This window comes from Antrostomus carolinensis, unplaced genomic scaffold, assembly GCF_000700745.2.
Source record: "Antrostomus carolinensis isolate BGI_N321 unplaced genomic scaffold, ASM70074v2 scaffold8043, whole genome shotgun sequence".
Classification (NCBI taxonomy): domain Eukaryota; kingdom Metazoa; phylum Chordata; class Aves; order Caprimulgiformes; family Caprimulgidae; genus Antrostomus; species Antrostomus carolinensis.
Genome location: NW_010305925.1, coordinates 67,670 through 91,509, shown reverse-complemented (window position 1 = coordinate 91,509; position 23,840 = coordinate 67,670). Strand labels below are relative to the sequence as shown.

Genomic DNA, 23,840 nt, shown 5'->3' with positions numbered 1-23,840 from the left:
GCAGCGACCTATATAAATACTTTTGAAGTCGCTGCCAGGGATTGCATTACATATTCAGTTTTGACGAGGAAAAACGTTCCTTTTGGTTGGTGAGATCATGTTATTTTCCCCTCATGCCAGTGGAGTACATAGAAAATTGAAATGGCTTTATAGTTTACTGGGAAGCTGATGAAATTTCTGCAGATGTGTTAATTGCTCTTCATCTCTAGTTTTTGTTGTGAGTTCGCTTTGGCTGTGAGTCTGCACGAGACCTTTTCAGCTCAAGTCTGGATTTTCTTGCTTGTGTCAGTCTTTGGTCAGTGTATCCAAGAGCACAAAGGCCTTTCTATTATTAGACTGAGGGCAAATGCCTCAAGTTAAAATGAGGTCTCAGTAATGGTTTAACAATATTTGTTTGTGTTTTAAAATATCTGACTTTAATATTGCAAATATTGTCATACTCCTCTTTATTCCTGGCAAGTGATCTGCCTGCTTTAGAACCTGAGAAAAAGCAGGAGGAGAATTATCTAGTGAACATTAGGGGTTTTTTAATATTCCCTGTGGATATGAGTACCATTTCTGTACCTTAGTGTATATATTCTTGCTTTGCTTTAGGTAGCACTCATCCCTTCTAAGTGACTTTAGACCCAAATGTGTGTGAAACTTGTTTTTTGATTAAATACTACATTGTATCATTTTAAAAATAATAAAAAAACCCCAATGATTTAATGAGAGCTATTTAAATTATAAAAGGATTAAGATTGATCAGAGTGTGTAGAATATATAGTGTTTAGAGCAACCTGCAAACTCACGATTTATTGGAATTGAAAAAGCAACCAAGGAAGCAGTGGATATACTGGGTGTCCATACCTGGTCCCTTTTCAGAGTCATAGTTTGAGAGGTTAGAAGGGACCTCTAGAAGCCTGATCTACCCCCCTCTTCAAAGCTGGACCAACTTAGATCAGGTTGCTCAGGGCGTTCTCCAGTCAGGTGTTGAAAACCTCCAAGGATGCAGATGGCACAGCCTTGCTGGACAACCTGTTCTGATCTTTGACTGTCCTAATTGTGAAGAACATTTACTTTGTACAGACTTTATTGGCAGAACAAAATTTGAACTTCTAATGTCTATCGAAAGACTGTGAATCACATTTTCCTCTAGTTCAAAAAATATCTAAAGTAGCAGTTAAAGCAGAATATATTGCTCAGCCTTGAGAAGAGAAAGCTCAGAGGGAAATCTTAGCAATGTGTATTAAGTGCCTGATGGAAGGGAATAAAGGCGACAGAGCCAGGCTCCTTGGACAAGAGGCAGGGAGCACAGATTGAAATGTTAGAAATACCATTTAAACATTAAAAAAACCCTTTTTCCCTGTGAGGGTGATCAAACAGTGGGAGAGGTTGCCTGGAGAGGTTGTGGAGTCTCCGTCCTTGGAGATATGTTCAAAAGCAGAATGGACACATGGTCCCTAAGCATCTTGCTCTAGTTTCATCTACTTTAAGCAGAGGGCTTGGACTAGCCAGTCCCCAGAGATGCCTTCTCACCTCAGCTATTCTGTGATTCTGTGAACTATCCTCTTGCACTTCAGTGACCTGTTTTCTGGGTGGTACTTGGGGAAAAAATTGATCTTGGTCTAGTTGCATGTGAAGTTGTCACAAGAATATTCTGCTACGTCAAGGTCTGAGAGTTTTATGCTGAGCCCATAGTCCGCAGGGCTCCAGGAGGATTTCTGAACTCTGAGGGCCTTCAAAAGTCTGAGCTATTCTTTTCTTCAGTTACAAGAAGTTCTCTGTGTTCTTTGTCTTCATCTGTAAGTAGTTGCCCTAGCCTTTAGATGGATACCTGCATTGTTGTAGTCTTTGTCTAGCAACTGCAAGCTTCGTATCAGAAATGTTTGATTACTACCTACCTGTACTGTTTATTTTATATGCCTCTTTTTTCTTTGTTCCTCATCTTTGTACATTTTTTTAACGTTGATCCATTAACTAATGTTTTAATGTTTCTTTAATTATTCTCTAATAGTTCTCTATACTCTTAGCTCCTGCTTCCTTTCAAAATAAGATCTTTGTAGAATGTTTCTCATTTTCCCTGGCAGGGTATTGGGCTTTTAGGACTCTGGCAAATAGGCTCAGGAAGCAGTACCTGCCTTTCTTGGGCATAAACCAGCAAAGAAATGAGAAGGTATTTGTGCCACGTGTAGCTGGGATGATGCTTCTTTGTCTGCCTGGCCACCTGTATACCCAGGAGCATAATGCACCCTCCTGTCTTTCTCATAGGGACAAGGCTTCTGGCTTTGTAGGTTTTGCTCTGAATAACCCATTTATATGCTGTTACTCCTTAGCAGGTTGTGGTGCAGGTGGGGGCTGAGATCACCCTGTTTTAAACCACGCCAACTTCTGATCTGTTTAAAAGAGCAAGGTACAATTAGAAGTCAGATTGCTTAAGAATACAGATGAGTTCAAGCCAAAACTACTGAAATAAAATCCCCCGTTAACTAGGTGTGGATTGGCACACACCTAATGGGTGGATGATAAGATGGGGAGGAATCGTGTTTCTTCCTTTGATTTATATGAAGAATTCCCCAGCTCTCAGAAGCAGGTAAGATGACTTGGGTGCCTCGTGGAAGTCTCAGATCACTGGTCTGAGAAGAGCTTCAAGTGGAGGATGTAAGGAGCACCTATAATGGCTTTGAATTTGTGTGTGTGTGTGTGAGGTCGTCTGTATTTGACAGGGATTTATTGGACATCTAAAGGGGACTAATGATAAGCAAACTTGCATTTTGTTTTTCCAAACATTGACACCTACAGTGTAGGCTGGAGGGCTGGAGGCAGCTGCAGTGTAGTGCTGTCTCAGTTATTCTTTCCGTGGACCTGACTCTGTGCCCGTACCTCTTCTACTCACTGCTTGGATTTCTAATAGAAAGCAGCTTAAGGCAGGGGACAGCTTAACCTTCTTCCATACTGATGGAAAATTATGCTGAGACTTTCATAATAAGTTGCTTTTACAGCTGTTTAAGTTTGCCTCTCAGAAAAGCTATTTAAAAGCTGTCTTCTCAATAGGACAGTGGCTTCCAGCATGTTCTGTGCAGTTTTGTTTGGTTTTTTTTCCTTTCAAACACCAGGCAGTGGTACTCACTCAGAACAAGGCATCTGTTTTTTTAATACTGCTAATTGGCATTTGTTTAGCATCTGGAATTTTGATTCATACCAGCATAATGGCCCTTAAGTGAACATTTCCCTGACAAGACATTTTTTATGTCATCTCTTCAGTGGCGGTGGTCAACGAAGGATTTATTTTAAGGGGCTGATGTGTAAAGTTCAGGAAATTTGCCTTCCCACCTCCTGCATGTGAACTGGAGGAAAAGACGTCTGTTTAAATGTACTGTTGTGTGAAAAGTAGAATTTCAGTAGTTCTAAACATACTCTTTCTCAGGGCTAACCACTCCATGGACCAGCACGGGCAACATGTTTGTTCTGGTTATCTCCCACCAAGGGGAATAACGTGGACTCTGGTAACGCTGACATTGCACAGCACGAGGCGTACGTACGGATATGAGAGCTCTTGGTGCTTGTCCTTTCTTTTTCTTCCCCGTTTCCCCAAATGTCTGCAGTTAAAACATTAGTCCCCATCTAGGTTCAGTTGTGTTAATTGCCATTTGCCAATTTCCAGGCGTATTTGGGAGGAATATTGAGAGAGGAGGGCATGCCAGGTAGGAAAATGGAGCTGGGGAAGTGTGTGTGTGTCTTCTTACATATAGACAGCTGTGTGCTGTTTATAGATACACATCTATAGGAAAAGTCTTATTTTTAATAATGAATATTATTTGACTGAACAAATAGGAAGGCAGACGGAACTGGCTAGAAGCAGGCATCGTGACGCATAGGTGGGCGAGAAACCAGCTTTTCCCTTCCCACACACACTGTGTCCTGGCAGAGCGGCTCGGTCTCCGTGCATCCCCTTCCCTGCTGTTGAGCCCCGGTAGCACTGTGGCAACCAACCATCTTCTCTCGTTGCTCTGCCATCCAAATCGAGGGATCCAGGGTAAAGAGGAGATTATCAAAATCTCCAAACCTCCTGCAGTGGCAGGGGAGAGAGGAATTGCTAAACCACTCCTCAGACTTGCATTGCGTTCTCCAATTTTCACTTTTTTGGGCTAGGGTTGTTAGTGAGTTGTTATTACAAATAATATATGATTCATCCATTTCCACTGGCTATTGGGGGAAAAAAAAGATGAGAAAGAAGCAAAGAAACAAGTGCAAATAAGTTAGGAAAGCCAGAAGACAATCTTTGAAGTAAATAAAATGATTTTCATAGGAACCCTGTGTGAATATGATGGGAAGACTGATGCTTACAGATTGCCTTCCTTGGTTTGTTTCTAGCCGAGAGTATAATTGGATCTATAGAAATACTGTCTGCCTCTTTGCTCTTTAAGAGTAAATGGAACAGAAGACAATGCAACCAGCCTAAGTGAAGGTCAAAGCTTGATGAGATCTCGTGGCTGCCCAGCCTCATCTTTTATGCAGTCAGCAAGATTGTTGCTTCTCCAGAGCGCTGCTCCGCTACCGTCATGCTGCCAGGTTAGGACGAGTCTGATCTCTCCTGGCTGTGTGACCTGACGACATACAAGTACATATTTTTAATTCTGCGTCAGCGCCAATGCAGAGATGGAATTGTTGATTTACATTAATGTGAGGCATGGTGGCATCCTTCACGAAAAAGTACACTCAAACCTGTCCTCCCTATTGTAAGATTAACATTTTTCCTTCCACTTTCCACTCTTTTCTTACTAAAGAAGAAAATTCCGCTCAGCTAAATTCCTCTAAAGCTGAGAGAGCAAAAAGCTTTAAAAACTAAGATTGCTTTTGTTGGGGGCTACTAAGCTAGTGACATGAAAATTGTTATAAAACTGCTACCTTACTGCTTAAAGCTTCCTTTAATGTTCATCTTGGCAGAGGTTAAGGTTGAGACAAAACAGAAAATGAAGCTGCTGGGTCTAGAGTACTATAGATATGATTCAAGTAAGACTGCTAAAAGGAAACAATTAAGGATGAGAACCTTGCTGTTCTTACTTGTTTCTTACTGTAACACATTTGTTTGAATCCTCTTTAATCTTTTATCATTTCTCTGTGATATGATAGCTCAGGTATGCTGTTATTCCGCAGATTTTGTGTCAGAAGGCATAAATGGATGATTGGCAGCATCCAGGATGTTCACCAAGGTCTCATCTGTGCCTGTATTCTGGGGCAGTTCACAGCCTGTTCACAGGCTCCATAACCTTCACAATATTTTTCTGCCAAAGAGGATTTGTTCTTTACATCAGACTTGAAGGTTGAGTCAGATGATGGGTATATCCAGTCTGTGACATCGTCTGGTGGACACCAGCAGGAGGAACATTTTTCTCATGTTTGATGTAAACTTGACTTTAATTAATCTAATTCCCTGCAATTAACGTGGGGAACTATGAACGTATATAATTTTAAACACTGGTCACATTCCAGCCGTCCTTGTAAATAGTATTTAAACGTGTACCCACTCGCTCTGTTCTTCACCTACAAATCATGGCTTGGTCAAGTTGTGCAAAGTTTAATTAATGCATCCTCTGCAAATCAGTACTTCTGCCCCTTTTATCACTTTTCTTGCTCCTCTGTTTTTAATTCCATTCAATTGGTTCTCTGAATTCTGGCACTAAAGTTCACAAGAATGTGTGTTATCAGTTTCTAATTGCTCACAACCCTTTGTGTTATTTCTCTGTCCTTGCTGGCCCTCGCTTCACCTCCTAATTTAATATAGCTCAGTGTAATTAATGTGCTGTTTAACTTTTCTTCCAGGTCATTAACAAAGATGTTAAACAGAAGCAGTCATGCCACTATCCCCACCACATCCCATTGGACCCTTTCTTCTACCTTGATACCTTATCACTTGTAATTACTCTTGTTAGATACTCCTGCAGCTAGTTCTCAGGTTTGTGTTACTAGCTTTGACAAAGCTCACTTCCATCATTATTTTTTCTAATTAGTACGTATGTTGTATTATCAAAAGGTTTTCTGAAGTGTTGGGCTGCTTACTGGCTGTGGGCCAGGGGACTAAAGAGCCAGGGTCACAATAGTTATCGCCTCCTTCCTGATGTGAGGGAGAGACAGAAACGCAGCCGCTTGAGTCACGGTGAGGTAGGCTCGAGGTCATCCCTTCTCCATGTACTTCACCCGCTCCAGCCAATTTGTTGACAAACTGTTTGATTGAACACCCTGATAGACTCAAATGACCTATTCTTATAATATTTATTGTCTATCACCATTGTTTTGTTGTTCTCTAGGCAGACTCCTGACCTTTATTCCATAATTCCTGGATACAGGCTATTACAGAGGCTCTTTCCTTGTGCTAGTGCCCGATGTGGACAGCTCCATGAAGGCAGTCAGGCTCTGCTCCCAGTTGCATCCATGCTAAACACCTTGCTGAACTGGGATCTGAAAAGCTGATGTAGCTCTCCCCAGCTATCGGGTAGCTATTGTTTCTTCATGAATTTTTTAGTATGATTCCCAGTGACTTGGAAATCTGATTCCTGTAGTACTTTTGACTGCGTATCACGCAGAGTACGTGCAATCTTATGGTACATTTTATTAATAGATGTATTATCAATGTATCCCTATTGCCATATCCTCTCCATTGCCTCGGTTTTCTTATTATTGTTCTTAAACTTGTTCATCCTGTTCTGCATCCCTCCTGTGACAGCAGACAATTTTTCATTGGGAAGTTGAAATTGTTATCTGGCCAAATCGGCAGTGCTGTCCCATCAGGGGAAAAATATCTTCCTGATCCTTGCTGTTGATCAGCTTGTGTCCTGAAGCATGATAATTGCTCACTCTTGTTATTTTTAAACCTGACTAATGCAGCTACATATGTTATTCTTCCTTATATAAACACGTAATCCTTTTTTAATCTTGCTGGGGAAAAAAAAATGTGTATAATATCTTGTAGAGAATTCTACAGGCTGATTTATAGATAGCATTAGAAAAGGTCTCCTGACAATCAGTTAAATGTGCTGCCTCTCATGTTAAATTGCCCCTCAGTTTCCTTATGTAACAGGGCACATGAGGAGCTTAGTTAATTTCCATTCTATTTGTTTTATACATCTCTAATCCCTTCTTGCTTTTGTTTCCCAAATAAATAGTTGGTCTTTAAAACATATCATTTGTAAATCCCCCTCTTGTCTGCCTTTAATCAGTTTATACTTCTGGAGTTTAGTTTTGTTCTGATTTTCTTGCTGAGATGAGGAGATCAGAAGAGAGTGGTGCATTAGTGTGAAAGCGATGGCAGATTTACATAATAGCACTTTACTTTTATTGTCCTTTATCCTTTGTTTATACATTCAAGCATATTTTTTATCGTTCTCGGCCTGTGCACGAACCACCTCTTCAGTGACATAGTGCCAGGCTTTTTGGGTGAGTTGATGGTGGAATTTGACTGTTGTAAGTCACTGTCTTGTTCTTTCTATTGCCACCGAGGTGTTTGTACAGTTGTTTTTATCTGCTTTTCTACTGTGTGAGTGGCTGAGAGCATTTTCAAAGGTAGGCATCGCTCATATTTTAATAATGAGCGTTACTGTGCTCATAAGCAAATTTTTCCACCTCCTTGCTAGTTATATTGTGGGGGGTTTTTTTTGTTGTTCTGCAGGGGATAATAAACTTCACCACGTTTGCTCCTAATCCCTGGAATATCTTGCTAGTTGTGTATCTCTATTTTTTGGCTATCTTCCCCTGCTTCTTTGCTTCCCAGTTTTACAACATTACTGGCACAGGAGAACATTTGCACTTGGCTACATTTTTCTTTTTTTTCCTTGGTAGCTGCTTGTGAGCAACTTAGGAAATAAAATACTTCACATCCAAACTAGGCGCAGTAGTTGGGAGGCAGTTCTGCTGTCGTCCATAGTCACTTGAATGTTCTGTTTGTACCCATACAATCCTTCCCCTCGGAGAGAGCGAGTGTCACCGCTCTGTAAATGAAGTTACCCACCTGCTGTTGTTAATAATGCATTAGTGCTCCTCATTGAGAATTTAAGATGTTCAGGATGCATTGCAAGCCTCCAGAAGGCAATGTGTTTGTCCCCAGAAGTACCTGATGTAGGTAACAGTCCTGCAAGGCACTATATCGGATGAACTTTTATTGTCTCCCGTTCTACCTTGGGTTTTGTGCTTTGAAGCTTCCACTGAAACAGTTGCTTTTTATCGATGGATAATTCGTGTTATAGTTATAGATGGTGTTATTAGTTCATGGCTGAATTAACTTTCCACTTTAAAAACAACAAAGAGAATCGTTATTTATTATGCATGGGCTGCTCTCTCCAGAGTGAAGAATCAGTGCATCTCTACGGGGTACAAGAGGCGGAAGAGTTGAGTTGTTCCTACTTGGGCTGTCTTTGAATTTGTTGGGCAGTTCATGTGTTGCTCTACTGAGATGAAGGACAGACAGACAGTTGTCATCTTTGACATGGAGTGAGCATTTCCGAAAGCCAGAGCTGCCCTGAATTTATGCAGGCATGCCCAACAACCATCCCTGATTTTAAAATATGTGGTGGACAGAGTTTCTGTACCTTCCCCGTGGAGCTCTGGAGGGGTGTTTCAAAAGCCTGCTGAATTCATCACTTCTCCTGTGGCAATTTCTCCTTGGCAGAGTGAGAGAGATGAGTTGCTTAACTTCCCAATGAGATGAATAGAATTCTTAGTGGGATTGAATGATTTTTAGATGTTGTATCATTGGGATTTCTTACCCCAGTGTTTGATGCTTTTGGCTGAGATGATGAACCTGCTCTGAACCTATTCCACATGCCTGATTGAGTACGTGCCTGTACTCTCTCTGCCCCCCATCTCTCTGTTCCATCTCTGTTCCCCTAAACCTGTGGTTCTGAGGGACATTTGTAACGAGCTTTGTCCCATGGGGTGTGGACCATCAAGTCTGGCTCTTGAGGGATTAAGGCACAGTTCTTCTGCAGTTATTCTCTCACTGGGCTCTTCTTAAAATACTGTGTTTAAGCAGTACTGATCTTTTCAAAGTGCATCTAGCTAATTTATCCTACCACATATTTTGTGCTTTTTTATTAAGAACATATTTTCATAATTTCTGTTAGTTTGGGTAATAATCTTTTTGTCTGAGGGTGTTTGTTTAAGCAGTAAAATTCCCACTGTTTTAAAAAATGTTCCATGATGATTCTTGAAGCTCAGACACTTTGTTACATTTAGGTCTAAGAACCAAACAGCAGTGTATTTTGTGTTGAAATAAGTATTTAAGAGAAACACCTAGACAATAAGAAAAGAAGCAAGGGGGATTTTTGTCTTTTTAGTGGTGCAAGCTCCAGTTACTAGCATTGGCTGGGATTTCTTCCCTAAAAAAAGGGGGAAATGCTTTCAGTTAGATGGTATTGTTGCAGGTAGAAGTTTATTTTTCAGCACTACATCTTTTTTTATATCTGTGTTCAGTATTTAAAACCATTTCCTTTGGCAAAAGCGAGAAGCTCTGCTCAGTTCTGGCACGTGTGAGTTTTTCATGCTGCTCCCAGGTTGTCCATCTGTAAGCACTGGCCCTGCGTGAGCTGCCAGCAAGGTGCAGAGAGCAAATATTGCAAAGGTTTTCAAGTCTTTTGAGGATGACCAAGAAGTACACTCTTTGTTTGAATTATTTTTATCCTTAAGTATGTTCTTACCCTAATTTTTTTTTTAAATTTATTTTTTGTATAATCAACTCTGAATAGCCTTATTCAGCCCCAGATAGCATATATATTTCATTAGGGAATAGGTTATGTTCAATTAAACCCAGAACATATTTCACTAACGTTAAAGCGACGCCAATTTAAACTCATGCATGCACACACAAATGAATATTCACAGTCCCTTGCTGAGTGGGATTTGGAGTGATTCACTAGAAATACTTTTGCACCCCTGCTGAATTGGGTCAGCTTTGTCTTATTTGCCCTTAAGGGGAGAAAAAAAACATGTTATTTCGTGCTTGCAATTTGAGTAGCCTGAGAGATACTGGAATGAAGCCAGAGTCCACCAGATCTGAATCCCTGCAGTTGGGTTTGTTACCTTTTATGCTGAGAGGTCAGAATATCCGAAAGTGCCTTTGAAAGTGCTATACATCCTCTACTTGAATTCCAGCAATGGCCCCAAGAGAAGCTCAAGAGCATCTATTGATTTACAGGGGTTTTTTCAAAGGCACTTTTTCAATACCAGGACCAAACACAGAACATGGGTAGAATGTGAGTGGCACACACAACTCAAAACACTTCTTCCTTTTTGGCAGTACCTTTTCCCCCAGCGTGCTACGCAGATTTTTGGGGTGGTTTTTTGTAGTAGCTAGGTGTCAGGCCTTTTCTTTTTCACTTTTATTTCCTATTTCAGGAGAATACAGCAGCTTTCACCCCTGAGGAGCCTGCTGACTGGCAAGCCTCAGAAATTGAAGGGCAGCCTTAAATGTAGCACTCCTTTCAGATGCAGAAAACAAAATCCCTCTTTGTTCATCCCCTGAAGCACCGTCCCACAGGGCATCCCAGTTTCTCTGTGCTGCCCGTGGACAGGCACGTGTCAGGCTCTGGTGTGTGTGAGCAGGTTGTTTCCTACACAAGTATTTGGGAGAGGATGATCTGCACGTGCTGGGAAGATCCTACAGCCAGCATCAGGTGTGGGTAGGTTTTCTATCATATATCACCATCCAGCTCTCACAAGAAGAGAGGAGACAGGCTGTCTTGCTGTATTTGCTGAAGATGTCATGTGTACACTTGACAACTGAGCAGGACTCACTTGGTCATTCATCAAAAGAAGCAGAGCGAGGAAAAAGTGCAAGGAGAGAACCTACCTACCAGTGCGGACGGAGAGGGGAGTTGTGCGGTTTCAGGGAGGAGTGAGTTGTGTGGAAAAAGAGAGACAAACTAAATATAAAAAGACCCAAGAACAACAGAATGAGGAAAAGTAGAGGAATGTTGAAGGGTGTGCTTGTTTAAAGGGAAGAGGATACGTTTTGTTGCAAAAGGAGCACTGGGAAGGCAAATACGAGACTGGAAAATTGGTTTAGAGATGCTTCCAGTTTATGTCTTGAACCTGAACACGTGTGGGCTTTGCTCTTTGGAAGCAACTTCTTTCCAACAATTAGCCTGGCATCCACAGATGAGAAGAGGGTGATAGCCCTTTCCTTTTAATTCTGTAGCATCATAGAGCAACCCAGGTTGGAAAGGACCTCAAAAGATCTCCTGGTCCAACCTTTTGTGGGAAAGGGAGTGTAGAGGAAATTATGTAGCACCCTGTGCAATTGTAGGTAAACCTCATTTTCTTCCTGAAGAGGTGAAAGAGATGTGAGATTTTTCAGACTAAAATATTACGGATAGAGCCATCTTTTATTCTGACGGCCTAATTCTTATGAGTCTGAGAGATGAACAAGTCACAGACTTCAGCCTGGCTGAGTCCCCTGGAGCCAATAAAGCACTCTGGCTTTGTCGGTGTTCGGCGTAGGAAAGAACAGGAGACCTTGTTTGTCTCTAATTTGCTGATTTCTGTATTACAGGAGGCAGCTGTGGGCAACATCTGTCACCTGTCCCAAACGCAGCTTGTGGAGGTTTGCCTTGCCAATGTGTTTAAAATTAGTAGCTGTACTCAACTTCTCTTCTAGCAAAACACGGGTGATGGGAGGGAGGACTGGCCCCACTTGGCTATCGCTGTCACTAGACCTTTACTAAAGTACGGCTGTAGATCTGCTGGTTCAATCCACACCAAAAGAACATTCACTTGGAACAAATTCTAACCTAGAACCAATCTATAATATTCTTAACAAACGTGGCTTCACTTGTGTGTGTGGTTAAATCTGCCAACAGCAGTGCTCAGGGTTTGGTGGCTTTGTGCAGCTGTTCTGTGAAGGAGCAGAACAGATTTTGTCCAGTAAAATGTTGTTTAATCCTATTGGATTAAGTACCTCTGTATTTGCTTTGATCACGCCACAGAATGGATGTGCATATGTGTCTGCAAGCCCTGGAAATGTTTTGACACAATATGGTTTATTTAAAATGTGTATTATGCTCAAAGTAATTTAAAGGGCTAGAGAAGAAAATCAAACATGCAGGTGTTGAAATACTCCTGTGATTTCCCCACATGTACAGATGCACACACCCCTTTGTCTAGCAGTGGTCAGGTGTATTTGTATTTCACTACTGGTAACACAGTAGTAGTTCTTCATGATATCAACAAGGAGAGAACACTGAGGAGAGGTTGAGGACTTGTTTATCTGGGGAGGAGAAGGCTAAGGGGTGATAGAAGGCAGGCTGCTGCGACGGAGAGGGGAATGACAAAGACGATGCAGCCAAACTTCTCTCCGTAGTGGCAGATGCTGTAATGAGGCAGCAGCTGCAGATTGCTGCTTCGGAGGTTTTTGTTAAATACAAGGCAAATTTTTCTCCCTGGAAGGGTACTGCAGCACTGGACTGAGTTGCCCAGAGAGATGGTAAAATCTCCATCACCGGAGGTTTTTGAGACTTAGCTAGACAAAGTCAGAGCTGACCTAGTGTTGGCAGCACACCCACATCGAGGAGGAGGCAGGCGAGGTGATCCCCAGAGGCTCCCTCCAGCTAACATGTCTTTGCTCTGTGATTGTTTGGTGAACAATTGTAGTTCAGAAGACAGATTACTTGAAGATTTAGCATTTTTAGATCATAGGTAGATTTTTGAGTTGAGCTTTTCTTCAAAGCGATACCAGAACTGGTATCTGAAGTCACTAGTCTGTGAAATCTTTTGAAGTTTGCAATTGTAGTGAGTGAGACTATTGAAATTACAAATTATCATAAGACTCAACTGCTGTATCTGAATTTAAAAAGGAAAACCTGGCTGCAACTGTGGGTGCAGGAGAAGCTCACAGTAACAGACATCTTGTACTCTTAATCTAAGCAAGAATTAAAAATGTGGCATGTAAAGGAGAGGTACAAACAAATACCTATATCTAAGACTGTTCCTTATTAAATGATAGTTGTGGGGTTTGGGGTCTCCTGTGGAATAGCTGGAATTCATTGAAGTGCACCTGTAATGTGAGTAGTGCTAATTATTGCCATTGGAAGCTATCATGTGCTGGAACTGTCATTGACAGTCCAGCTCTGCCTTTCTTCCTGCTCAGAGGGATCCCAATACAACAAGTTCTGTAATTGTCGTTAACCGGCATCACTGCAGAGTTTGGACTCGGTGATGGTGCATTGATTGATTTATTACTGGCATCAGTTTCCCTGTTTCACTTCTGCAACTTCTCATTTCAGGGCTTCTTCAGCAAACGCCTGAAAGGGTCCATCAAGAGGACAAAGAGTCAGTCAAAGCTGGACAGGAACACCAGTTTCCGTCTCCCGTCTCTCCGCAGTGCCGATGACAGGTAAGGTTTAATGCATCTCCCAACACAATCCTCATCCAGAGGCTCTTTGTAAAATCTGTGTGAAGCATGCATACGCACTCACAGAACAAGAGCAAGGAAGGGAATTTATTGTTAAGTTAGCAGATGGGTGGGTTTGGGGCTGATTCTTGTGTGTTAGAAATTATTTAGTATACAACGTACTGCTGACACAGGACTGGAAACTTTACTGCTCTTAGCAGCTGATGAAAAGTTCAGGATAAGCGTATGGACTCACACACTTTTTTCTGCATCTGTTTCGAGTAAGCTGCAGACTTTAAATTTCATGATACAAAACCATTGGATTGATCAGCTTTAGAGAAACTTGCCTTGATGGATGCAAGGCTTCTCCACAGACCAGTGCAGTGGCCAGGATGAGGGGTTGTGGTGGGGCAAGCAGACTAATTCAGCTGGCACTGGCAGAGCACAGAGATGTATGGTGCAGTTCAGGCACATAAAGAATCCTTGTTCATGTCAGTCAGTTGTGGAGTTACTGCAGTGTTACTACAATGGACAGACAGTCTGTTTTTCAGAAAACTGGAAAATTCAGTAACTTCTGACCATCTTACTGCTCCGTTTGGTATATTCTTGCTTATTTAGGTTTTGGCTGGTGATTCAGGCTGGGAAAGGATTGTATATGAGGCAAGCAAAAGCTCTCACACCGAGTTTTTTTTCCTAGCTATGTGTAAAATCTCTCGATTGTTTTTATTAAACTTTACTCTGTGTTACATTCCACAGTAGCCCAGCAGGAGAACTACATTGACTGAAAAATAGGTTGGCCTGTACTTAAGGCCACGGCAGGCTTCTGTGATTTTACGATGTTTAGTGCATTTTCCCTTCTCCTTTAGCTGTGAGCTGAATTCACTAGCTGTCGCTGTCATGCTGTGCCGCTTCAATCAGTGCTGCTATCTTCTCCATCTGAAAGGCAGCACCATAAAATCAAGGAAATTGCAAGGCTTCGCATGGTAGAGGTCTTGTTAACTTCACAAGTTACAGACCAGACTGCCACTTACCAAATGTGACTAACGATGTGGATGATGATGCTCCTCCTGTAGTCACAGTCATGGCCACTCAGTCTGTTTTGAGTCGAGTTATAAGTCTCTATTTTCAAGGAGTTGTAATGTGGCTGGAAAAAGCCACTCGGTGAGCGTGAGCATGTTAAATAATGCCACCATGTGACAAAGGACCTGTTATTTTTACCGTGGTTTGTAACCAGCTTTGCTTGAATTTTTGTAATGCAAAAACCTCTTTGCTGTAAATAACGTTTTTGTCTTTCCTTAGCTTGGTACTCGTGGTGAGTGTGGACTGATGACGCTTCCTTTTGCAGTGTAAGGGAAATGGTATCATTCTGGGAAAGCCAATAAATTTAGCTTTAATTAATCCCTACAACTTTGGGTTAAGACATTATATTATACACAGCAAAGCCACCTTCTCTTTAAAACCAGATCCCCCTCTACTCCCTGACAGTGTGGACATGAATTATCAACTAGACCTGAATGAAGTGTGGATTTTCTCTGATTGTTTGCATATCATAAAATACAATGCATGAGGTGATGGCATTAAGCATAAGCTGGTCTATTCTGTCAGTCCTCTCAAGTCTCCTTGGCATGGATTTAAAAAGGAGGATCCAGGAGCAAATGACCTGAGAAGTTCCAGTGGCAGAGTCCACATGGAGGTTTGGGGGACAGAGCCCTGGCAAGCCAGTGATGTGCAGGACATTAGACAGGGACAAGCTGGTGGTGATGCACCTTCCTTACAGCAATAACAGCGCCACTCAACTTTGTAGTTACACTTTGCTGGAAAAACTGAAGGTTTAATGGAGTTCTCTTTACATTCGTGGTGTAATGATAGTGCACCAATTGAGTATACCAGCTTTGAAAGTTTATGGTTAGAGATATTATTTTTCTAATGGTATTTTATAAAATAAACCGTAAAGGAAATTCAGTTCCACTGTAAAGTGAAACTTGCCAATAATTTCTCCCTTCCCTCCATCCCATATGTTTCACTCTGTAGCTAAGGGTGCCTGAAAAATGCAATTGGTGGGTAGATTAGCAGGAAAAACAACTCAGAAACCATGTGGGAATGAAGCACAGAAGATGAGGAACAGATTACTGTACTGGGAGGAGATGGGCTGGAGGAAAGAGGAGGCTGAAAAGATTGATTTCTGTTCAGAATTATGCTGTTGTTTGGGATTTTTCCAGTGGGACAAACCGACGACAACTGGTTTTGTGTGAAAGAAGTTAGCACATAGCAGCTGACTTAACTCCTGAGAGGGAATTGCCATTCTCTCACCTTCTGCTCTCCCTGCTTTCCGTATGAGCCCTGATCTGTTGCAGTAAAAACTCTCCTGTCCTGCCTTGGTGAGTCAGCCTTTTCCCATTTGAAGCAGGTGATGTCATGGTGTTATACAGGTTTTCAGGGCCAGGCTGACCGATAGCATCTACCTTTTCTTGCTCTGACAAATACAAGAGCCCTGCCTTCAAAGAAAGCATTATATAGCTTTATAAATTAAAACCCTGCAAGGATTAGAGGGAAATGGAGGCTGCTGTCATGTTGCTTTTCTCAGGCTTTTGGGGTGTCTGGGTTCTGTTAGGAAACAGGAGATGTTTATAGATAAATACCTATAAAATTCTGGAGTAAGTAAGATTAGTTATCCTGGTGCACATCAAGAGCTGGGATACTGTAACACTGCATGCTGTTCCAGATGGTGACAGAGGATGGATGCTGGCTGCTCAGAGCTGGTTTAAAATAGAAAGGATTCAGGAATGCTGTAGGAAGGAGCGATGGAGATAAGTTGCAGCTTTTTTCATAATCAGATTTTCTGTTTCAGCAGAAAGCAATTGGTCAACCTACTTTTTCTGGCTTTTAAACTTAGTTTCAGTGTGACTGGGGTAGTGGATGGGGAGAGGAGAGCTGCGGTGCCCCTCCAGACATGAGCCCAGCGTGGGTCAGCACCCAGATGTTCTGTATAAACCCTCAGTCTGTAATTCACATCGTTTCTGTTACTCCAGGTTCAGGTTGTTTGCTGGGCAGCCTCTTGGGCTTGAATACTCATGTTTTTTCTTCACGAGGCACCAACGTGAGGACGCACAGACTGTCTGTTTGGTTTGTGACCCCCGCCAGATGTGAATGAAGCTCCTCAGAGGTGTGGCCAGTGCATCATCTCGCCGGGTTAGCAGCAGCTCTGGCCCTGGGGTTGTCTGGCACCATGTTACCATATCATCATTCACAGCTTTTCCAGCCTGTTTCCCACTGCGTTCTCTGAGCTCTTCAACCCACACATTTGTCCCTAAAATTTTCTCAGTGTCAGTAATATATAAAATATGTTAAAAAAAGCATGGGGAAAGACTTGAGGGAAATCAAATTTGAAAGGAGAGACCGAATTAATATTTTGAGAGTGCAGCCAGGAATTTAAGAGTATTTCCAAGTGGACCGACCATTCTTGCCTGTTTTGTTTATGGTGAGGGAGGGAAGATGCTTGAGACTTGACTGCACATGGTCTCAGCGACTGCACTAAAGCTCTGGCAGACAGCTGGGAGGGTTTTGCTCTGCTGGGATTTACTGCCACGTGGGAATCCTCCTGCTTTACTAAAAGTCATTTTATGGCATTATCAGAGAGTCGTAGTGGAGCGCAGTGGTGTGCTTGCTCAGGATGGGCTCCGGCAGGTTGGAGGGAAGCGGGTAGCCATGGCTCTGGGGTTCATGGTGAAACGGTATCGCTGCTCAAACGACAGCTTCTTCTACTTTTGGTAAGTTCTTGCTCCTCCCTCCTGCTTTCTTTGCAGTATGAAAACAGCACAGATCGTATAAATAATAGAAGCAGATCTTGCTGTGTTTTTTTGTATTTGTTCGTTCTAATTTGATCACGGTTTTAAAAAAAAAAAAGGTGGGTGATTTTTATCTCGATTTAGGTCTAAGGATAAAAAATCTGTGTTACACAATGCGTTATTAAGGCTTGACTCACTCAGAGCTTCTGTTCATTCAGCCTATCTGTTTCTATCTGCATACTGGAGTATGGGCAACGGGGAGGAGTGGTTTTGTTTCTGGAGAGACGTCTCACTCCTGGTCTGGTGAACATATTTCTTTCAACCAGTTTTCCCAATCCTTATGCACATGTTTTGTTTTTTCAGTGAAAAGTGAACAAGATCTCAACCTTAAGCCTGTCGTCACAAATCTTCACCTTTGGGTTAGACTGCTCTGTCCACTGCAGGCTCACTTGACCCCTTTGTGAAAACATAAAGTTTCTTAATTACTGATGCTTTTCTGCAAATCCCAGGCTCTTCCACAGAGCATTCACCTATAAATTGCTCAGCAGTAAAATGAATTGGTTAAGCATCTCTGGTCCAGCAAAATGGAATAATTTGAAACGTTAATAGCAGAAGATCACGGTTACAGTGGAGTGAGGAGAACGCTACCACTGTGAAATTCAGCAGCCTCTCTGCCTGCACCGTGTGAGGTGGCTGTTGGACAAGCTGAGATCTGTAAGGAGAGCAGGCAGGCAGGGAAGGGCTTTGCAAATGCAGGGTTCAAACAGTGAGGCTTTGGGTAGGGCTTTGCAAAAAACAACAACTCAGAATCTCAGTGGAAGGCTCCAGCAGAAAAAAAAGCCGACTGAGTAGAACTTGCATCGAAATAAGTCACCTGCAGTTTCTGATTTAAAAAATAATAATAATAATAAAACTGGTTAGACTTGTAGAATTGTTGACCAGGTAATAGGATGTTCTGCTAATTGGCAGTTGGAAAACGAAGCGGGGTGTGGTGCCTCCAGAATGAACCCTTGCACGGGGAATGCTGGTGCTGCGGCGCTGGTAGAGCGCACCTGTATCACAGGTGATGGTGCCGACGTTGGGGTCCAGCTCAGCAGGGCTGGGATTTCGAGTAGCGGCGCTGAGCAGAAAGTTACAGTCCAAGCTCTCTCCGGTGACTTTGCGAGTGGCTGAGTATTGAATTCAACTTTCTGCTCTCGGGGAGTGTCTCTAAACACACGGGTATTGTGCTGGGATTATTTGAAGCATGCAGACCTACAGTTTCGTGTACAACCGGTGGAGACGTGGCTTTAGCTGGGTGCTTGGGCCGAACAAAAAACTCTTTTCAGAATTCTTTGCCTTCGCACCAGTTTGTTGGTGAAGGAAACAGATTATGGGATTCTGTTCCTTGGTAGTTGGTTTCTATAGGTTTATTTTTTATTTTACAGATTATTGATGTGCACAGGCTTGTTTTCCAAGCAATGTAGCGCTCTCCCTGGTAAGCTCAGTAATTGGAAGTCTTTTGTGCTTTGTAGGTTGGCTTTTAAATAGGTCAAAATCAGCAGGAGAGCTTCATAACCAGAGCAATTAGGATTTTAACCCTTTCTCCTACGTGCCTTATAGGCAGTGGAATATAATAGAAGTTGACTAATAGGCTGCTGCGTGCCATGGGCTGTCACTGAAAGCCAGAGGTTTCTAGTTCCCGGCTTACAACCGAGCCCTTCCTGTAGTGGAAAAATACTGAATTATGGTGTGCAAGGAGAGAGGGGCAGCTTGGGGTTAGGCCAGCAAGATGGTGGTGGTGAAGAGATCTTTTTCAGTAGCAGTCGCACTCTGCTGCCAGGTCAGTGGTTTGGGGCATTGGCTGGGCTCTGCTTTAGAAGGAAATCACGCAGCTCTGAAGACCAGTTCTCCAAAGCGTGTGGAAAGAGGTGAGAAGATTAAAATGTTCCCTGATATGCGCCTCCTCCACCTCCTTTTCCCGTTGGAAAGAAATTACGGAGAATGCCTATGTAGGAATTGTTCAGTACTGTTGGTAACTATTTACTCTGAACTCTTAGGTTGTTCCTTTGCAATCTTTTTGTGGTGTGCAGCACTAGATAAAAAAAGCAGCAGAAAAAAAAGCCCCAGCTGATCGTCAGAGGTTAATTGTAATTTAAACAGGATTTGTGTTATTAATGGAGCTGTTTAACAGAAAGAGATCTGGACAAACAACCCTGCCCCCACCTCTTGCATGTGCCATCTTCCTGTTTACAGTAATCTGCTTCCCTGGGATTACCCCTCTCTTAGCAGAGACTCTAAGCAATACTCATTGTACCAGGAGCTTCCTACCTCATACTGGAAAGACCCTCTTAATCCAGCCCCTTTGCTGGACATTGGGAAGGATGTTAGCGGCCTTTATGCAAAAGGGAAGTCAGCAATTTTCCTTCATTGTTACTTACAGCTTCAGAATATCAGATGAGGCTTTAAAGCAGCAGAGAACTATTATTTCTTTCTAATTATTGCCCATATTGATTGGGATGCTGCTGATTTAGGCACAAGTCACTGATTTGCTTTGCAGATCTATCAATAGATGAAATGTATACCATAGTGCTTACAGATGCATGGACTCGCATTTGTAAATGTGTGTGGTTGGATCTAACCAGCATCTTCTCGACATTGCTGTGGTGTTTAGGGAAGATAAAGTGCCAATTCTAAGCTACTTAATCAGTTTATTGAGCTGTTTTAAATGTGGTAACTTCAAGGGATTGCTCAGACAGATAGACGTTCCTCTGCCCCGTGACCCTGGGTCAACAAAACTAACCATGCTCCCGCTGATCTGGAACAACACAAGTGTCTAAAGGTAACTAGTGAGAAGAGCAATGAACCAGAATAGATGCTACTAAAAGATGTAGCTTGCAAGATGAGATGTGGAAGCATGGAGTAAAATTTCTGTGTGTACCTGCCTTTGCTCCCACCCTGTCCCCAGAGGCTGTTTGGAGGCATTCTTGGAAGATGCCTCACTCTCTCCCTCTGTCTTTAACTCTCCAGGTCTTGTTAAACTTGTCGTAGGAAAGGAAGAGGAGGGACTTGTTTCTTTCTGGAAAGGTCACCTTTGCCGTGTCTGCAGAGCAGCCTCTCTGGGCTGCCAGCCACCCCCTAATCTCCTTACAGGAGCCCGCACCATGGTAACAGCACCCGGGAGCCTCTTCGTGTCACCCGTGGGGCTGGGTGGGAGCGCAGCCGATGAGGAGATTTCTTTCCCGGTGTGGCTGTGACTTTTCTTCCTGTGCCAGCGTATCAACTTGGCACGATGCTCATCTGAAATTTGTAACCTAAGGCTTGAGGAAGAACTCCTCCTGGATTTTTGTGCCTTTCTTCCTCTCCCGGCAGGATTTATTGTCCGAGATGTAGCCCAGAGAACGGAGTTGGGAAGGAAGGGCTGTGACATGTGGCACCGCTATGACTTGGGGATGCACTCCTAGGTGGCTGTACAGTTGTTTCGTGTAGGTGTGCTTCCTTTGTCTCGCTCCAAGCGCAGCCTCCGCTTAACGGGGATTTGCAAAATCTCTTTTTCTTTCTCCTTTATTTGGTAATTATTTTTCTTTCCCTCCTCTTCCTTCTCTTTGTGACCACTCCACGCTTTCCTTGCATTACAAGGAGTGAAGGCAGGAGTTGGCTGCAGGCTCTCCGCCAGCTCCCCTGCATCATGCACCAAAGTGGATTTAGGACTGGAATTGCTGAGAGTTTGGGCTAGGGGACAGAAGCCAAGTGACCTCAGCAGTGCTTTCTTGAGAGGAGAAATTAGAGAGGGTTTTGCAGAGATGTTATTAAAGTGGTGTATTGTGGTGTGTTTATTTTAGACTTGCCCTACCTTAACTGCAGCAAGTGCTCAATTATACATGGCTGAGGTTTGGGGTTTGCGTTGGTACAGCTGCTGCTGGAACCTGTTATAACAAAGCATGCACAGTGCAGCCAACGCATTTGTACCGCTGCTGCTGGTTTGCATTTGAAATCAGTGTCTTTGTAATATCCCTCGGATGAAAGGCTTTTGCTGCCTGCACTTAGGCCATTCAATATATTAAATGGGAACAAAGTTCTCTCTTAGTGTTTAATAAATCTTATCGTACGTGAATCTACACGAAATACCTTCAGCATTTCGTGTTGTACAAAAGAGCAGGCAGATGAACTCTTCTCGTTGCTTTGCATGTGTCCTTCGTGATACCCAAGTTTTTGTTAAGCAGCCTTAGAAGTACTGAAGATGCCTTTTCCAACTCTTTTGTTTTGGGTTTTTTTTTTTTCCTTTCTGTTTGCCTGTAGGATTGCTCGAGGGTAGGAGGAATTTGATCTTGCTGAGGTTACAAGTTGTGAGGATTTTTTTGTATAAGATATGTGAGGGAAGTGTAGAAAAACTACATATTTTTCCAAATAAAGGAAGATGTTAGATGTAGCTGTGCTTTTCACTCCTCCATAAATAATTTTTTTTTTTTTAAATATTTTCCATTTGATCTTGAGCCTTCATACTGGGAATTGAATAAAAGAGGAAGTACTGTGGGGACAAACAGAGGTGAGAACGCATCGTTTCGGAGCATTGCTTTTCTCTGCTTAGATGTACAGACAACTGATGCCTCTCTACCTTCACACCTGCTCTGTGTGCTGTCACACTTACTGGGTGTGCAGCCACATTTACAGACACACTCCCATGGATCACTGAACAGGCATAGGGACCAGCATGAGCTTCAGTATCTTAACAAAATCTAGACCTGCCAGGTAAACAGCTTCTTTTCTGCTAAGCTGGGACTTGGAGCTGCTCTTCCTCCTTGTTGGTCATCTGTGAAGGCTTTGACTGAGTTCCAGCTAGAGGAAAAAAATGTCTGTGCACACAGTGTGTATCTTTCGAAGTAGAAATGCTAATTGTGCCTAAAACATCATATAACTTTATTGCAGAAGTTACAATCCAGTGTCAGTTTGGAGTTAGGAGCAGAGATGAAGCCACTCTCACGTGTAAATCGAGCACGTTTTACAGTGCTGTTTGACACAGAACTCCCTGCTACACACAAACATGGCATCAAATCGAATTGGGAGAATACAGAAAGTGTTAGAGCACATCTTACAATGTTGCTGTTGGTTGCAAAAAGCTCCGGCATAGTAGAGAGAGGGATGCATCTTTGGGGAGTATTCAGAAGTGGTGGGGGCAAAGAGAAAACTGCCTTAATAAAAAGGTGCTGTGCATTTGGGTGATGCCAGCTCTGGTAGCAGAGATCAGGGACTGACAGGACAGTCAGCTGAAAAAGAGAAGCAGTCTGTGTCGCTGAAGGGAAATTAAAAGAAAATGGAGGTATCAGAAAAAATTGGAAACCTAAAACTGGAGGAAACAGCTGAAGAAGAAAATGCAGAATTTAGATGTAGGTAACTAATCTGGGCATTGTAAAGTGGGAAATAATTTGCATATTTGACTGTCGTTTAAAGGTTTTACGTTAAGAAAAATCAAGTGTATGTGGATGGATCGTCTGCTCTAATGAGAGTAGCTCTCGTTCTGCTTTGGTTTAGAGATTGGTGTGCTTTTTGCTGTTAATACACAACATTTATCTACTAATCTAGATGGTGGGAAATATTTTCAGTAATATATCCAAACCTGTCTAGGGGGTTTCTTTAAATTTCAGCAGTGAAGTTCTGAACTTTTTGTTTTGGTGTTTTTGTTCTTTCACTGATGGCTCAGCAGCTACAATTTCTAGGTCAGTGGGAATGGACTTCCTGGGCTTGTGTAGGTGGATGTTTCCTTAGGAGTCTGGGATTACTGGCCTCATGTTATTTTCATAAGGTTTACAGATGAATTGTAGAAGTTGTTCTGAATAAACACCCAACAAGTTGCAGTTTTCTTTGGGATCTTGCCAGCGCTTTTGGTAATTACGAGAAAAATAATATTTCCTTTCCCCCTTCTTCTCCTGCAGGTCACGTGGATTGCCAAAGCTGAAAGAGTCCCGTTCCCATGAGTCTTTACTGAGCCCAGGCAGCGCCGTGGAGGCTCTGGATCTTGGGTCAGAAGAAAACGTCTTTGTCAAACCACTTCACAGCAGTATCCTTGGACAAGACTTCTGCTTTGAGGTAAGAACGCTCTCCAAACACGCAGCCGATTATATGCTGTCAGCCGGTCTGAACCCTTGGTGTTCTGTGACTCTGGAGAGGAGATCAGCAGCCGCTGCTGTCCTGAGGTTTGGGTGGGGGCTGCTTAATTGGTATGTGATTTTAAAGTCCTTGAGGCTCATGGCATCCATCACTCAATAGAGAGAAATATTTTTCAATTACCACGTCTTCTAATTGAAAAATCTCTGCAATTTGATAAATACCTAAGCATTTGTAGTTGGCATGCAGATGTATGATTCAAACAAACTACTGTTCATTAGCTGCGTATTCATCCTCTCCAAATTCACCTGAAATTAAATTCAGAAAATATACTTTAGCTGAGAAATGTGATTTCCAGGCAGAGCCCCCTGGCTCTTTGCTGATGGGCAAAGGAGAAGCTCCAGTAGCTGCGGCAGTGTCCGTTGCACCGTGGAGCAGGGTGCAAAGAGCCTCTGGCCGTTGTGGCGCAGGCTGCAGCGCAGCAGCGTGAGGCTTTGCTTTGGAAACGGGCTGTTTGTGCGAGCACAGCCCTTCCCTTGCAGCACCAACAGCGTGTGCGTGCATGTGGCTGAGGCCATCGTCGTCTGTCTTGGCGGGGGGGTGAGAGTCTGTCTTCA

At 42.8% G+C, this 23,840-nt stretch overlaps 1 protein-coding gene across 1 annotated transcript in view; it reads left to right on the top strand.

Moving 5' to 3' along the window:
* Window positions 1-23,840, top strand: part of RASAL2 (RAS protein activator like 2) — a 125,393-nt gene that overhangs the window by 75,063 nt on the left and 26,490 nt on the right. Inside the window, exons 5-6 of the mRNA XM_029084264.1 lie at window positions 13,251-13,360; window positions 23,052-23,205. Of these exons, the coding sequence (XP_028940097.1) occupies window positions 13,251-13,360; window positions 23,052-23,205 (264 nt within the window). The remainder of the gene's footprint in view (window positions 1-13,250; window positions 13,361-23,051; window positions 23,206-23,840) is intronic.